Source organism: Melanotaenia boesemani, chromosome 22 (assembly GCF_017639745.1).
Source record: "Melanotaenia boesemani isolate fMelBoe1 chromosome 22, fMelBoe1.pri, whole genome shotgun sequence".
NCBI lineage: Eukaryota > Metazoa > Chordata > Actinopteri > Atheriniformes > Melanotaeniidae > Melanotaenia > Melanotaenia boesemani.
In genome coordinates, this window is record NC_055703.1 from 9,488,332 (window position 1) to 9,503,400 (window position 15,069).

At 39.8% G+C, this 15,069-nt stretch overlaps 1 protein-coding gene across 2 annotated transcripts in view; it reads right to left on the reverse strand.

Moving 5' to 3' along the window:
* Positions 1–15,069, reverse strand: part of LOC121633808 (kelch-like protein 29) — a 239,518-nt gene that overhangs the window by 3,011 nt on the left and 221,438 nt on the right. For both annotated transcript variants that reach the window (XM_041976071.1, XM_041976072.1), the window contains one exon: positions 1,500–1,644. In XM_041976071.1, coding sequence (XP_041832005.1) covers positions 1,500–1,644 — 145 coding nt within the window. The remainder of the gene's footprint in view (positions 1–1,499; positions 1,645–15,069) is intronic.

Consider the following 15,069-nt stretch of genomic DNA (forward strand, 5'->3'; position numbering starts at 1 on the left):
GGTGTTGTTGATCATGATCCGACAACAAAGCCACACAAAGACAACATCTCCACAAACACGCTGATTGTTGCGCTGGGGGCCTGTGCCTGAGATTATTTGACAATACTCACATGCACTTGAAATACCCAATAAGGCTAAGGTGGTGGAGAGAGAAACAAAAAGAACACACACATATTACAGTCTCTCGAGGGTGCGAGAGAAAACTAATGAAAAAGCAAATATCTGTACAAATGTGCTGATTTGATATGAGAAACAGAAGCAGGAGTTTGTGTGTGGAAAGGATTAAAACTTGGGCTGTAAGCTGATTAGAGCTTTGTACTCCTATTGGGGTTTGGAACGATCTGCATTTACATAAGGTGCACACTCAAACGCACACATACACGCAGCGAGCAATACGCAGTCCTACTGCACGAATTCTCAACACCATTGGGACACAGAAAGATTACATAAAGCCCGAATCTACTTGGAGAGAAAGCACAGCTGATCCAAAATGAAGAGGGCACGGGGCAAAGCTCAGAGCTGCCTTCCCTGATAAACAGAGGGGAGGTGCGTGCCTGCAGAGGGCCGGGTGCAGCAGGGGGGGGAGAATATCTCCTCTCCTGCACGATGACCTGCCAAGCTTCATCCTCTGTGCAGGAACATTTCACCCGCTGATTTTTCTGAAGCGTTTGCACGTTCCCACTTTCAGCCGGCGCATGTTTGTTGTTTCGCCTCTGTTCCTCGCATCCCTTCCTCTCTTGTGTCAGAGTTAGTTAAATGTAGCAGAACAGCTGCCCGGCGTGTGCTGGTGCAGCTTATCAATAACCCTGACAACATGATTTATGCTGCACGTTCTGCACATAAGATCACTGTCTGTAATTGCCTCCCAAATGTATTTCATGAATTGCATTTTTTCCCCCTCTGCATCTGCAAAAAAAGGAAAGATTTCAGGCCTGAAAACTGAGTTCATTATATGGTAAACTGCACACCTCAGTGGCTCAGGGTGTGTGGGGTGTTAGGGTGTGATCCCATTGCTGATCCTTTTCATTTATCTCCCTTCATCGGCTATTAAATGTTCGCAAATGGTGTTAAAGTTACAGATATGGACTGCAAAACAAGCACCTTTATGTGGAAGTACCCCTCCACCCCAGAAAAAAAACCTAAAATGCCACTGTTTTAATCAAAATGGTTTGAGAGAACAATGATTAAATCAAGCACGCTAGATTTGGCTAACAAAGGGCAACGTCTTGCAGCTCAACGGCATCTTGCTTTGTTCTGGTTTTAATTCATTAAACACCCTGAATACACTACCCCCATTCAACCTTTTACCCACATCACCACACAAACAGATTTATAATAAGCTTGAATTTTACATAACTTTTGAGGCTGTGCAATAATGTCAGAGCAGTTCTGAAGTCTCACATAGCATAAACCAGCTAAATGAGGAAAAATTCTTTTGAATTCCACACTGGGGGGGATTTTACCTTACATATGATGCTGCTACATTAATTACCTCTTACCTGCAGAACTGCCGAGAGTGATTCATGTTGGGACCAGCCTTGATGTTGCCTTTGTCTGGGTCATAGATAGTGGTAGCTCGAGCGTAGGCTCCTCCCAGGATAAATATATAACCATTTAGACTCACCGCAGGAGCATATTTGTTATCTAAAGATATGAGAGCAGGCAGAGGAAGAAAGAAAGGAGAGAGAGAAAAAGAGGGGAGGTTATTCTTTTTTTTCTTTTTGGAGAAAACACACAGCTATTGTTTGACTGTCAGTCTCACACACAGCAGACATTTTCATTCACTTTAATGGCATCAATTTGTTCTTCTGTCCCCAACCCCCTCCTCCCGGTCCCTGCGCCGAATGAAAAAACGATCATCATCAACATTGTCCTTATCACTTTACAGATATGCCTGTCTCAAGATTGCTTTGAGGAAAAAAAAAACAAAACAAAACAAACAAAAAAAAAAATCCCTGAATGAATACCTATAGTGAAGAAAAAAACTGTGTTCATAAATCACTTTGGCTTTATTGGGTTCTACTCCAGAGTATGTTTGGGCTTGGAAGCAATATAAAACAGTTACCCAAGTCCCAATAATTCACAATTGCATTAGACCCACTGGCACTTCCATAGATTTATAAGGAAAAAATAAAAAGCACAATGCACATCTATTGGCAATACATGAGTGCACAGGTAGGATAATGGATACTCTGCATATTGTAGCGTTCAGTCTGGTGCTGGATATCACACGTGAAGAAAACAGAGGCATCCATGCAGCACTGCTGTGGAATTATAGATGATGGGAAACAAAATGAAACAGTACTTTGTGCCTAACGACAGCAGTGGAAACCTGGAGTTCTGCAGTGGTAACCCTGCTGTGTGGGAAAAGGAAGCGTCTCTCAAACTCAGCAATTTCTCTCAAGCACATTGCAGCTGGCCAATTTACGAGTGGTATGAATAATGTACAGACACTTGGCCTGTCTTCGCCCTGTCCTGCTACAATGGACATCCCTCATCCAAAACTGAAGGCAGGAAGAGTTAGGTCTTCATAATGGCGCTGCGAGCAGAAGAAGCAATTTCTCTTGAAAAGATGAGCCCCTCCTCTTCTCTATTTAGCACCTTTCACTGGCTGCTGAGAGGAGTCTGAAATGTTTAATTAACAGGTCAGCTGAGGAGGTTGGAGGGGCCTCTGCTGCTGCTAGGATGAGGCTTTATTTGCAATTAAAACTGCCTTCAACAAAATGCTAATTGCATTACGCTACTATGCAAACACACTAAATCAAGTTCATGTTGATGTGCAGATGTTTACACCATCTAAAACCTAGATTTTGTGTTAGCATGCTAGCAATATCTAATTCACTAGCAGTTGCTAATTTTATTATTTATCCTACAGAGGAAAACCTAAGCAGCATTTGTAAGTTTATGAGTCCTGTAGCTGTAGTGTTTCAAAGTCACAAAAGTCAACTTTATGAAAAGTTACAAGATCATTTAAATTAATAAAAGATTCCTCCTCCTGGGACCAGGATGAATGCGTGAAATTTCATGGTTACCCACTCAGCATATAACCCGAGTTAAATGTCATGTGACTCATATTATAGCCTTAATTATCTTGGGTTGAAAATAGAACTTTTCCATGTTTCTTTAAGTTTTACACGTGTTTCATTATTCTTCACAATGGATACACAATATTGTATTTTATTCCCAGTTTTGACCCACTGCTAATACAGATATGATTAAAAAGTTGCTTCTGTGGTGGATTATTATTCTTATTCTTGTGGTGGCCTCAGTAACTCACTTGGAAGAACTTCAGTTAACAGGAAATGCATACATTATCTGTAACATTCACTGAAAACCTCGTCCTATATAACCTGACGATCCACTCTCAGTGACAATCCTGACCTTTTTTACATAACATGGCTGACTCAAATACTAAATTTTAAAGCTGCACTTGTGAACTTGGGCAGATTGGTACCACCTAACGAAGGCTAATTTGGGATCTATTTTGCATCCTGCCTTTTCTCAGAGTTCTCTCAATCCAGTAAAAGTCAGCCTGATCTTTCTCCGTCACTTTCTCTCTCTTTTCCTCGTATCCTCCGTTAATTTCCTGTTGCATTTTGTTTTTTGCTGAATCAGCCATAATACACATAAAAAATGGCTAGGATCTTGATAACCAGTTGCCTGTGTGTGATGCAGTGCCATAAAGGAAAATGCAGCTGTTAGATGATGCCCAGGCAGCAGCCTGCCAGTAAACAAGTCAAAAGCAGATTTTTTGGAGGTTGGAAACGTATGCAATGTTGTTTTACAGCATTTATCTGTCCTATGATATGTCATATTACATTCATAGTCTACAAACAATTACACACAATGCTTTGTGACAGTTTTGACTGCAAAAAAACAAACAAAAAAAACAAAACAAATCATTCAGGCCTACACACACCTGAGCCCTGGTGCATATTGCCTTCGGCTGTGGTTGTTGCAGTGCCTTTACAAGCTTACTCAAACTCACTGGAATTAATTAAGGCAGCACATCTCGCTGTATGTGTTCTCACACTATTGTATGTACCAGAGCAGAAAACCAAGCCAGAAGGTAGAGAGAACACTCTGTAAACACATGAGACAGGCAAGTTTTAAAACCACTGACAGACTTCTTAGATCTTTCGGAGCCTTTCCACAGAACCTCACAGAGAAACCATCAGGCTTTTACTTAAAAAATCCATTTTCAGAAACTAGCTTTAGTAAGAAAAGGGCTATAGGCAGCTGTATTTTTTTATTTTTTTAGTAAGAACAAAGGTATTTGACTGTCATATTGCAACAGAATCCTCAGCACAGATACGCCAGATCCCTTTACATCTCCACTAGCCTCGCAGTGATGGCATTAAGTCTCTGGGTGTTGCAAAGGCTTCATTGTGTTAACTGTCTTAATTAGCTACTTCTGTGAAGGTGTGGATATAATGAGACCTGCTTGATGAGGCCTGCAGGAGTTCACTGCTCTTTAAGCTGAAGTTCAGCAGGCTCTTTTTTATTCTTACACAGGATTATGACCCTTGACAGACAGGCAGTGAGTGGGGTATATAAGACAACAACTGAACATTATTAGTGAGAGCAGCATAATGCTTTGGACCAATGTACTGCTGGGAAACCTTGGTTTTTACTTTTATACAAAACACTTACTTAAACCTTCATGGCACTGCTTGATGCCTATTGCCTCTTCAGCTAGGTTGTGCCACCCTGCAACTTTGCAAAAAGTGGTTTGAGAAACACAATAATGAGGTGTTGCCCAGGTGTCGTCAAGCATCTGTGGATGCTCAACCCATGGAGGCCACCCAATCTACAGGACTTAAAGTAGCTGGTACTGACAGCTGGGTGCCAGATATCACAGGAAACCTACCGCAGTGCCAGAATCCATGACTAAAAGGGGTCAGGACTGTGTTTGTGGAAAAACACATAAGGACATTCTCAATTTTAAATAGGTTATCATAATCTCAGTTGTCTCCATTTAATGTTGCAGCCCATGTGGCCATTGATGAAACATGTGTTAATGAGGTGATGCACTGAGCATCACCTCATTAACACCATCACTTCCTGCTGTGGGGATAATTTTATGGGCTTTAAGGCTGAAGATAGATGCAGAGAAATATAGAGGGGGGTCTGAATATTTTGTGAAAGGGATTTTTCAGCCTTTTACATTAATTAATTAATTTAAAAACACAAAACATTATCCCACCATGGAGAATTGTGCATAAATTGAGAAAAAAAAATACTTGAAGCTATTTTCTAACAAAATACAAAAGGCTTGAAAAGGTCAGATTACTTTGCCAGCATTGCATCCTGATAGGGGTGTTAAGGGAGAGGAACTAGTCCAGGAGTTGTGACATTTCACTAAGAGTCACAAAAGTCAACCTAATGGCAGCTCTAGGAAGAAAAGTTAGAAGCTAACCAAAGTCAATTATGTCTCACACCTCTTGGACCAACTGGTCTTAATGAAATTTCATGGCAATCCATTCAGTAGCTGATGTCTTTCAGTGTAGACCAAAGCAGTGAACTGACAGACATGCAATACTAAAAAAAAAAAAAAAAAAAAAAAGGTGCTGCTATTGTGGCTAAAAAACGCACGTCATCTTCATCACATTATGAGCAGGTACTGGCACCATTTCCACACAATGAAATGCAATCTGAACTACTGCTTCAACAATACGAGGCGTCAGCTTCGATTTCTTCCCTTGAGAAACAAGTTGTCTCTGATTGGTCGTCCTCACACTGCCAGACGTGTTTATTTTCCTCTTTTACCTTCTTTATCTCACTGATATGCCACTGTCAGTCTTTGTGAACGCATGTGTGCGCACCAGCATAGGCGTGTGTACGTGGTTTTCTGTTAGGTCCCATAAACACAGAACACTCATTTTCTTGCAGTTTGAGCACCTGAGGTGGAATAATAACAGGATTTTCTCAAAGGGAAAAACCTCCCCCTCTTCTCGCCGTGATTCTCCCCTCTCTCTCGCGGATGTACAGTAGGCAGCGAGTTTGGGTTGAAGGAGAACGAGGAAGGTAAATCTCACTGTCTTTTGACGAGCCTCTGAGGATTGCTGTCGGGGTTCAACATCTCTCCAACGCTTCGCTTTCGTTCTTATCTCTTGGCCTTCAGTTTGGAAAGCAAGACTTTCTTTCTTAGCTTTTTGTTGAACACAGAGCTAAAGTCTGTGTCAGCTAAAAAACCTCAGTCTTTTCATGAGAAAACAAAATCTGTAATGCTGCCCCTAAACTTGATGAAGGTTAGACAGACTAAAAAGGGATTTAAAGAAATATTTAAGCATTGTGAGGGATTTTTGCATTTTTTTAAATGCTTTAAGGTTAGCAAACTCAACCCCACATCAAACCACATTCTACATTAAAAAAAAGGTTTTAACACTCCTGTGGTGATAGAAATACGTCCGTGCCTGGAGGACAATACAACGCTGACACAGTCCCTTCACACCCTCATAAAACAACTTCAGGTGCCAAAGCCGGAGCACTGCAGGCTGAGGTCAAGGACACCAAACAGATGAAAACACAATCACGCAGATATTGCTGTTGCTGTTTAAACACACAACTTGTTCAGTTGCATGTTTTCTTTTCTTGCTCCTGAGTAAACAACTCAGCTATCTGATTCTATAAAACCGGAATAACGCACATGTAAATATATCATTATGCACACAATCAAACAGTGACTAACAAAGACTCCCTAAATGCAGTCGTTATCACACAGCTATAGCATTACATCAACGTGGAAACGTGCGGTGGAACATGCCGAGGAGGAACACAAACAAGACGTTGCCATCCAAAAGACTGAGGGTGATGTGACGAGATCTGCTACTGCTTGTAGAGAAAAAGAGGACAAAGCTTCGGTTCTTACTGCCAGAAGCTTAGATAAGATCACAACAAGATAATTGGAGCAGCAATTTTTTTTTCTTTTTTTTTTGCACACAATGTCCTTTTTATTTTGTGTGGAGCGAGTAAGAGCAGCCATTGAAATGATGGGCCAAAATAGCTGAAAAAGGGCGATGTGCTTTAATACAGCATGATGGAAACATACCCAATTAGGTAGCTATGGAAACGCTCCACCTTCTCTCTGCCTCCTCTCAGTCTGTTACTTGCTCTTCCTCTTCCTACCACGATGGCTAATCTCAACGGTCGCTCACCTGCTACGTCATTTGAAGGAGTAATTGTTGAGCGGTCAATTTCCAGATAGAGCAGCCGGGGAACGGTGCTTCAGCTCTTGGGTCCCCTGAGTCGACCGGTCAATGGAGACCTGTCTGTCAGGTGGGGATGTCTACTGAGGTAAACTCCAGGGAAGAGCCAGCTATATGTTTGTCTGTGTGTGTCTCAGCTGGATGCAGCCTCTCTAGTTTAACCTTAAAGTTGTGCATGAACACTGTTTTTGAGCAAATGTAAAAAAAAAAACAAGTTAATATGGAAAATGATAGCTTTTCTGATATATTTGGATTAACTACTGTAACTCTTCCCTTTGATTCAGTCTTTACAAATAAAGATGATTTTGCAACAGTATTCAACCCCATTATTTATATATTTATTTATTTTCTCTATTTTTTCCACATTCTGGCTTATGGAAAAATTAATTTCTTCAGGTCTTGCATCATTTGATGAACATAAATCTTTTTGATAAACATTGATACATCTAATCGCCGTTATTTACTGAAAGCAAAATTGTTCTAACTTCCACAAGCTCATTGAGGTTTAGGCTTTGACAAGTCTATTCTTGAATGTGCCCTGTGACCTGAGGGTAAACAGTATGCTAAATATCAACAGGTGAAAAGGTGAAAACATCCGTTTGGATAAGAGTAATTCCCCGTATGATGTTAACAGGCTTTCTTGAGAATTTGTATGTATTTCATGTCATCCGTAATGCTGACCAATTTTCCAAGCCTTGTGGAGAAACACCTCCCCACAGCATAATGTTGCCACCACCATGCTTCACTATGGGCATGGTATTCTCAGGATCATAATAAGTACTTTCTTCCACATGTAAGAAGAGTCTTGTAGAAGTTTACTTTTTTTTTCACCAATGCTTTCATTCTATTGTGGAGTTGTCCAGACAGCAAGCCCAAGACCAAGTGGTTGTTGTTAAAAAATCTACACCCCTTTTAAGGCTTATGGAGAGCTCATTAGGTCACGATGCTACAGACTTAAAAAGGTTTTTTTTTTAAAAAGCTGACGTTAAACAGAGATAGGTTTTTATCTTTTACTCCAGTGTTAAGGCTGTAATCCCTGGCATCTCATTTGGAATTTTATGGATTTAAAAAGTATGCAGGTTTACATTCTGTATATATGTTTTATTAGTATTTTCTACTTAATTTAAATGCTTAAAATGTACATTTTCTATCTTTTTTTAATCTATAAACCCTGTTTTAAATTGTTTGCCAGTGATTTTTCATGGGATGTTCTCACTGATTTGGGTATTTCATGAGATTATTTTTTATTTTACTTTCCTGTGATAGCTTCCTTTTAGCCATTTTCATTTTTGTTTTTCTGTGAAAAGGGGGTGTAATCTACTCTCTATCTTGTCATGTTATCTGCATGTGACTGACAGCTGGTCGTTTGCTGTCAATAAATTTTTATATCAGACTTGATGGTACACATAATTTTAGTTTAATTACAGTACACAAAGCCACTATCCACTTTACATGTTCCTTATTAAACCATGAATCTTTATTAGTTAAAAAAAAAAAAAGTAAGACATTTTGTCCCATCTCAAGTCACTGGCAGCTTTAAACAAATCACACAACTCTCCTCATCCATCATTGCAGAATAAGTTTCTCTATTTCTCTACAGAACTGGAAAAGTTTTTCCAAGCTTATTTCTTAGTTGAAATTAGTTACTAGAATTAATGCAGAGGGAGAGGAGGTAAGCCCAGAAAAGGCTCATACATCAGTTATATCATGAAGAAAAATGTAACACCTACAGCCATGCTAGTGCCTCTGTAGGATCCTGTTTATACACAGAGGGGCTTTGAGCTAAATACTAAAGTTTGCATGCCATGACACTCATTATGACTATGCATACCGTTCTCATCATTATGGTGCAATTGAAATAAAAACCACATTTTCCTTGACATGTCATTGGACAGAAGTGTTGGACTGACCAACATCTTCTCTGATCCAACAACTGGATGCAAACATTTTAAAAAATTGCAAATCTACCAAAAACAAGTTTAAGATAAGCCAAATTTTTATCAAGGATTGGTGACAAACTTCATAAAATGAAGTATAGTTGACCTTCTTAAGGCCTTTCTGCATGATCTCTTTAAATGTCATCTTTCTGTGTGTGTGTGTGTGTGTGTGTGTGAGCTCCACAAACAAAATTCCTTTTACCTCCGTCGGACTGAGGTGGAGGCAGTAACTGCAGAGACTGATATCTAAACACCTTGGCATTTGGGGTAATTTGGGTGAGTTGACCTGTGAGGAATGAAGCAGTAAGTAAGTAGCTTCCTTCCCGTGAAGATTCATGGTTGTGGTCAGTGTTTTGCTACGCTTGTCATTCAGCAAACATATATCGAAGACAAAGGAAGGTGTAGACGAACGAAGCTGCAGAGCGTCTGTGCATCTCAAATGACTTGTTGAAGGCACTATTTTTGTCACGAGCTTTTTTTTTTTTTTACAAGTGATAGGAAGTCAGTCCTGATAAGTGTTTGTGAAACCTATTTGCAGTCCACACGGGAGACAGCAAAAAGAAAACACACACGCACACAGGTGTACAGTTGCAGAAAACGCACACAGCTGTATTTGTGTCAGTCGATAAGACAGTGCTGAGAGGCCGCGAGAGACGAGGGCGGGGGGTGGTGCGGTAGATGGTGAAGGGGGGTGGGTGAGAGATGAACAGAGAGATTAGAGATGGGGAGCAATGGAGGGAGGCAGAGGGTTGTTCGAGGAGCGCTCCCCATCGGCTCATAAAATCATCTCCGGCCCAATTTCACAGAAAGCACTAAACCCGTCCATTATCTCCTGGCGCGCTGGCTGTCAGACACCGGCTCATCCACACCCTGACAGATGACGGTCGGTCTGTTTGTCTGTCTGCATGCATGAGGCTGTTTCTCACACACGAATATACAAACACACATGTGCAGAGTAACCTCCTGGCTTGTTACATAATTCATGTACCTCTGCCCGCGGGGTTTGCTTGGCCGACATGAGGTAAGCAGAGGTTGAGAGTGTCTGGATCTATGCATGTGTATGTGTGTGTGTGACTTTTCTCTCATTTCTCCTCTGCTAACTGCTTTGCTAGGTTTATAATGGCATTCAGCTCTCACACCAAAAACTCATGTTACATAATCAGCATTTTGCTTCATATTAGTTCCAGCTATAAAGGTGCTACTGACAGAGAACAAGTTTCTGAGCCACAGTGCTGAAGGGGGTGATGTTTTTATGAAAACAATAATAATGAGACACATTTAGGATGCTTTTTGTCCTTTGTAGCATTAGCAGTGTGTCTTAACCCTGAGGCTACCTGAATAGCCTGTAATTCTTTTTAAATGCAACTTTAAAAGGAACGCTTCACCATTTTGGGAAATGTGCTTATTACTAGATTAAAATGAGGAGATCAATACAACTCTCATCTCTAAAGTGGTAAACATGAGGCTAGAGGCAGCAGCTTGTTAGCTTGGATTAGCTCACAGACTGGAAACATCACGCCTGGCTGTGGCTAATGGTAACTGTCTTTCTAACTAATTAGCAAGCCATGTTTTGTTTAGTTGGTGTGGAAAAAATACAGTTTCCACTTTGTAGCCTGGATCAGTACCTTCTTCAAGCCTTTGCTTGTTGCATGGGAACAACTCTTTGCTAACAAAACAGTTGAGTAAATAATCCCCCGTAAAGCCCATATCAATCTTCTTATCCAACTCCTTTTCCCCAAATGTCAAATTACTCCTTTAACGCAATGCATTTTAGTAAAGTGGGTTTAAATTTCATGTGTGTAATAGTGTTGACTCCCAGAATATGTTCAAATCAATAGCAATCATCCCTGTGCAGCACCTTTCAAAGATACTGATTTGTGAGGACTGCTGGTGGAAACGATCTTTGCTCTGGTAAACACACACGACAGTCTCAAAGTATGGCAGCTCAGTTAGAGCTTTTCTTGTTGCTCTGCATCCTTTACAGCTCCCTGGTGGCTCCGACTGGAATGCTGTTCCGGGTTTGACCAATAAAATGTCGGGGGCTGTTGAAGCACTCACCGATCATTTGGACGATGGTCCTTTCATCACATTAACACAGTAATAATGTGGGAAGAAGGGAAATGATAAAAACAGTATAATAATTAATGCAGGGAAAAAAAGCAAGAGGAAAGGAAAAGGTCGCACACTGATTAGTCAGACACACACAATGTATCACTATTCACACTTGAGTGTAGCTGGGTTTATTTTCACTTTGGTATATGGAGGATGTGGATACAAACTACAGTATACACAATTTAACTACATGTCAAATGGAATGTCTTCACACAAAGCGCTCAAATGATTCAGTCTTCTCGTCAATGACTATTTCTCAGCCTTCACTCGGCCGTGATGAGTTTATGGCTTCGACTACTTTAGTCAAGTTCATGATATGGAACGGAAAGCGTTCAAGTGGATAAAGTCATGAGAACACTGTTGCTAGGCAACCATAACAGAGGACCTTGTTGCCCTTTAATATGACAGAAAGATGTGGATGAATAAAGAAGTACATGCATATGAAGTGGTGAACTAATACTGTTGCAGTCTGCTAGGGAATGTGGCATTTCCACTTTTTGAAGACACACACACACACACCCTCATAAATTGTATTAATACATGCACTGAAATTCCTGAAGTGGTGGAAGTAAAACATACTGTACTCTGGGGATGCAGCTGCATCATACAGCTCACTTGCAACAACATAAGGAAAACATGCTGAATTCCCTAAAGGCAACAGCTGTATCTCTGCACATCCCACTGATGTTAATAATGAAGGAAAAAAAAAAGCAAAAATAAAAACAAAAACTAACATGTTGATGGTGGATATAATTAATGAATTTCTAATGATTTACAAAACAGATTCCCATAAATTTTCTGCTTTATGGCAAAACATCAAACTCTGGCTTAATAATGTGTTTTTGTATTATTCAAACATTTCTGTGCCTTGCTAAGAACAGATCCTTTAAATCGGGGATCTCAAACTCTGGTCTTCTACAGCCACTATCCTGTAGGTCTCCCTGCTTCAACACACCTGACTCAAATGAACGGGTTGTTGTGCAGAACTTGACAACAAGCTGTTGGATCTATTCAATTTGATCAGGTGTGTTGGAGCCAGGAAACATCTCAAATCTACAGGACAGTGGGGTTTGAGATCCCTGCTTTAAAAAAAAATGATGATGGAAAAAACTTAATGGGTGTTTAAGCTTAAGCGTTAAACCACTGTCCTGACGGCTGTTTCATAAAACGGAGATAAGGAATTAAGGTAGGATTTCCCAGTTTTCCTGGCTGAACTTAACCTTGATTCGGTTTCACAAAAGTAGTAAAACACAAGTTATCATGGAGATTTATTTTGTGCAGCTAGTCTGCTCCAGACCCGGCCAACAGCCAGGTTTAGTCAATGCTAGAGTTATTCTCAGTAACTCCTGACAGAAAAAGACTTTTTGTACCATTTCAAAACTATTTAATCCATGTTTTCATCGAGTCTTATATTCTTTGCTGTTTATTGATTATTTTGCAGTAAAATTAAATAAATAAACTCACAAATTACTATTCAATTATGCAATTCAACTGCAATCGCCATCTTCAAAGATTAAAGTCACCATGACAGCAAATTATATAAGCTATTGAACATAATGATGTTAGATACATTTGGTCTCTATAACTGCAGTTTTTGATCAACATGCGAGGCTGCTTCTAACATCCAGCAAACTGCAGTCTACTTAGCTGTTAGCTGGAACCTCGATACATAATAGAGTCTGTTAAACTACATTTTACATTGAAGCAACTTGCTTATGTTTCCATTTTTCTGGATATCCAGTTTTCTCTTTTATTTTGCAATATTTAGATCCCCCTCCTGCAGCTGAATTGTTTTTTGCAGATGTATGGTGACAGATATCTGACCACCTGTGAATTCTACATTACCTTTCAAATCACCAACTAATGCCGACATTAGTTAAGTGTAATTAAGTGTATAATTTATTGTTAGTGTACTTGCACATTAAATAGGCCCACAGCAGTCTGCAAAGACTTTGATATATTTTGAATTGCAACTGTTATTCCCTTTAGACATACAGTGAGTGGCATAGACGACAGACGGCTGGCTCAAAGGCTAGAGTGCCCTAATTTTATTAAAAACTACCTTGCTAGATGGAGGAAATCTCATCTTCCACACAAGCCCTCAGACTCATGGTCCTTACATAAACCAGAACTTAATAAAACAGCTTAACAATAACAATAGCTAGTACTGTCTTTTAGGTAACTACTAACGAAACACTACAAAGTCTCTTTTTCCCCAAAAACATGCACTCCCATGAGTCTGTGGAGTTGCCTTCACTCATATTATTATTATCAGATTTAACAGATTTAACTCTTTATAAGCTTCAGTTACTGGTTGTTGTTCACTTGGGGTGAGGTAAAATTAAATAAATGTATACTTTATTAATCGACTGTTGTGAAATCATAAGGTTGTAGTAGTTTTTTTAGGTAAGGAACAGCAACTTTTCCATGTCAGCATCAGTTAATCTGTGATTGACCTCATGGCCGGGCACTCAGTAGGATTATTTAAACCTGGCATGACTTAGTCGCTTCTCCTCGGCCTGGTTTGTGAAACTAGTTAAGTCAAGATGCTCTTATTGGTCATGCCCTATTATCTTCTCTTATGCTGGATAACTGATTTCTACTTTTGTGAAACAGGTCCCCAGTTCTCAGAACCCGATGCCCTGTGTGTTTTAGACCCTTCTCCAATACACCTGATTTAAATGGGTCGACCTCCTCAACAGGCTGTCATCAAGCTCTTTGCAAGCCTGTTAATGAATCATTGATTTCAGCTTGGTGTATTGAAGCAGGTAAACATTTAAAAGATGCATAGCAGAGGGTCTCAAGAACTACAAAACAGGACTAGTGGCTTAGTAAGGTGCCTTCAGGTTTGGCTTTGATTTTCTTTTAATATCATGAAGCTGGTTCAATTCTTACTCTATTATATCAGCCTGGAAACTTATGCTGGAACTCTAACCTGCTCTGGAGCAAGTCTGTGTCTGTGATAAGAGGTCAACATGTGTAAAATCCCATTATCCTGGCCTATCAGTTCGTTTAGAAAATGAAAATAATAAAAAAGACATTGATAAAGAGAGAGGGCCCCTTCCAGACTCCAACTATAAGTAAAAGCCTGACTGTGCTGTTTAACTTTTGCTGATCTTCATCTTTAAGATCAATATGTCATCAGAAGGGAATGCTTATGTGGCCTAAAACAGAAAATGATAAAAGTTTGTTCTTGTAAACTTTCAAAAAACTCTGAAATTACCTTGTGTTTTTATTTTTTTTACAACAATCGCTGAACTATAGAACATTTCCTAACATTTTTTCTCCTTCAGTGCATGTGCTCAGGGTATTAAACTCACCAAACTGTATCAAATGATGTCTGTGTGTTCAATTCCAACTTAACATCTACCTTGAAGTCCCTGGATGAAAACCTTATTATTCATTTTTGGTGCAATAATCATTCAAAGCAGCCAGTGTTGCATTTGACAGAATTAAGACTGATGATTTTTTTTTTTACCATTATGATTTAAGGGTGCATTCACACTGGCACTGTTGGTGCCAGGGTTTGCTTCCTTTATGTAAACCTGTTCTGCAAAAGGTATGAACTAAAGAGAAGAAATGATGTAGGATGCTTCGTAGTGCAACATACTGAATAACTCTGCCTCTCCTGCTGCTTATTCTGGTCCGATTCTTGTGAAAACCACAGAAGTAAAAACAGGAACCCCCAAACTGCATAAATGTATTGGTACACCAGTGTTTACTTGCAGTGAATGAGTCGTTTTCAATTTGGGCCAATCAACGAGCCCGATTTTCTACTTCAATCTTCTTAGTCATTGGTTGTTTTAGGGAAT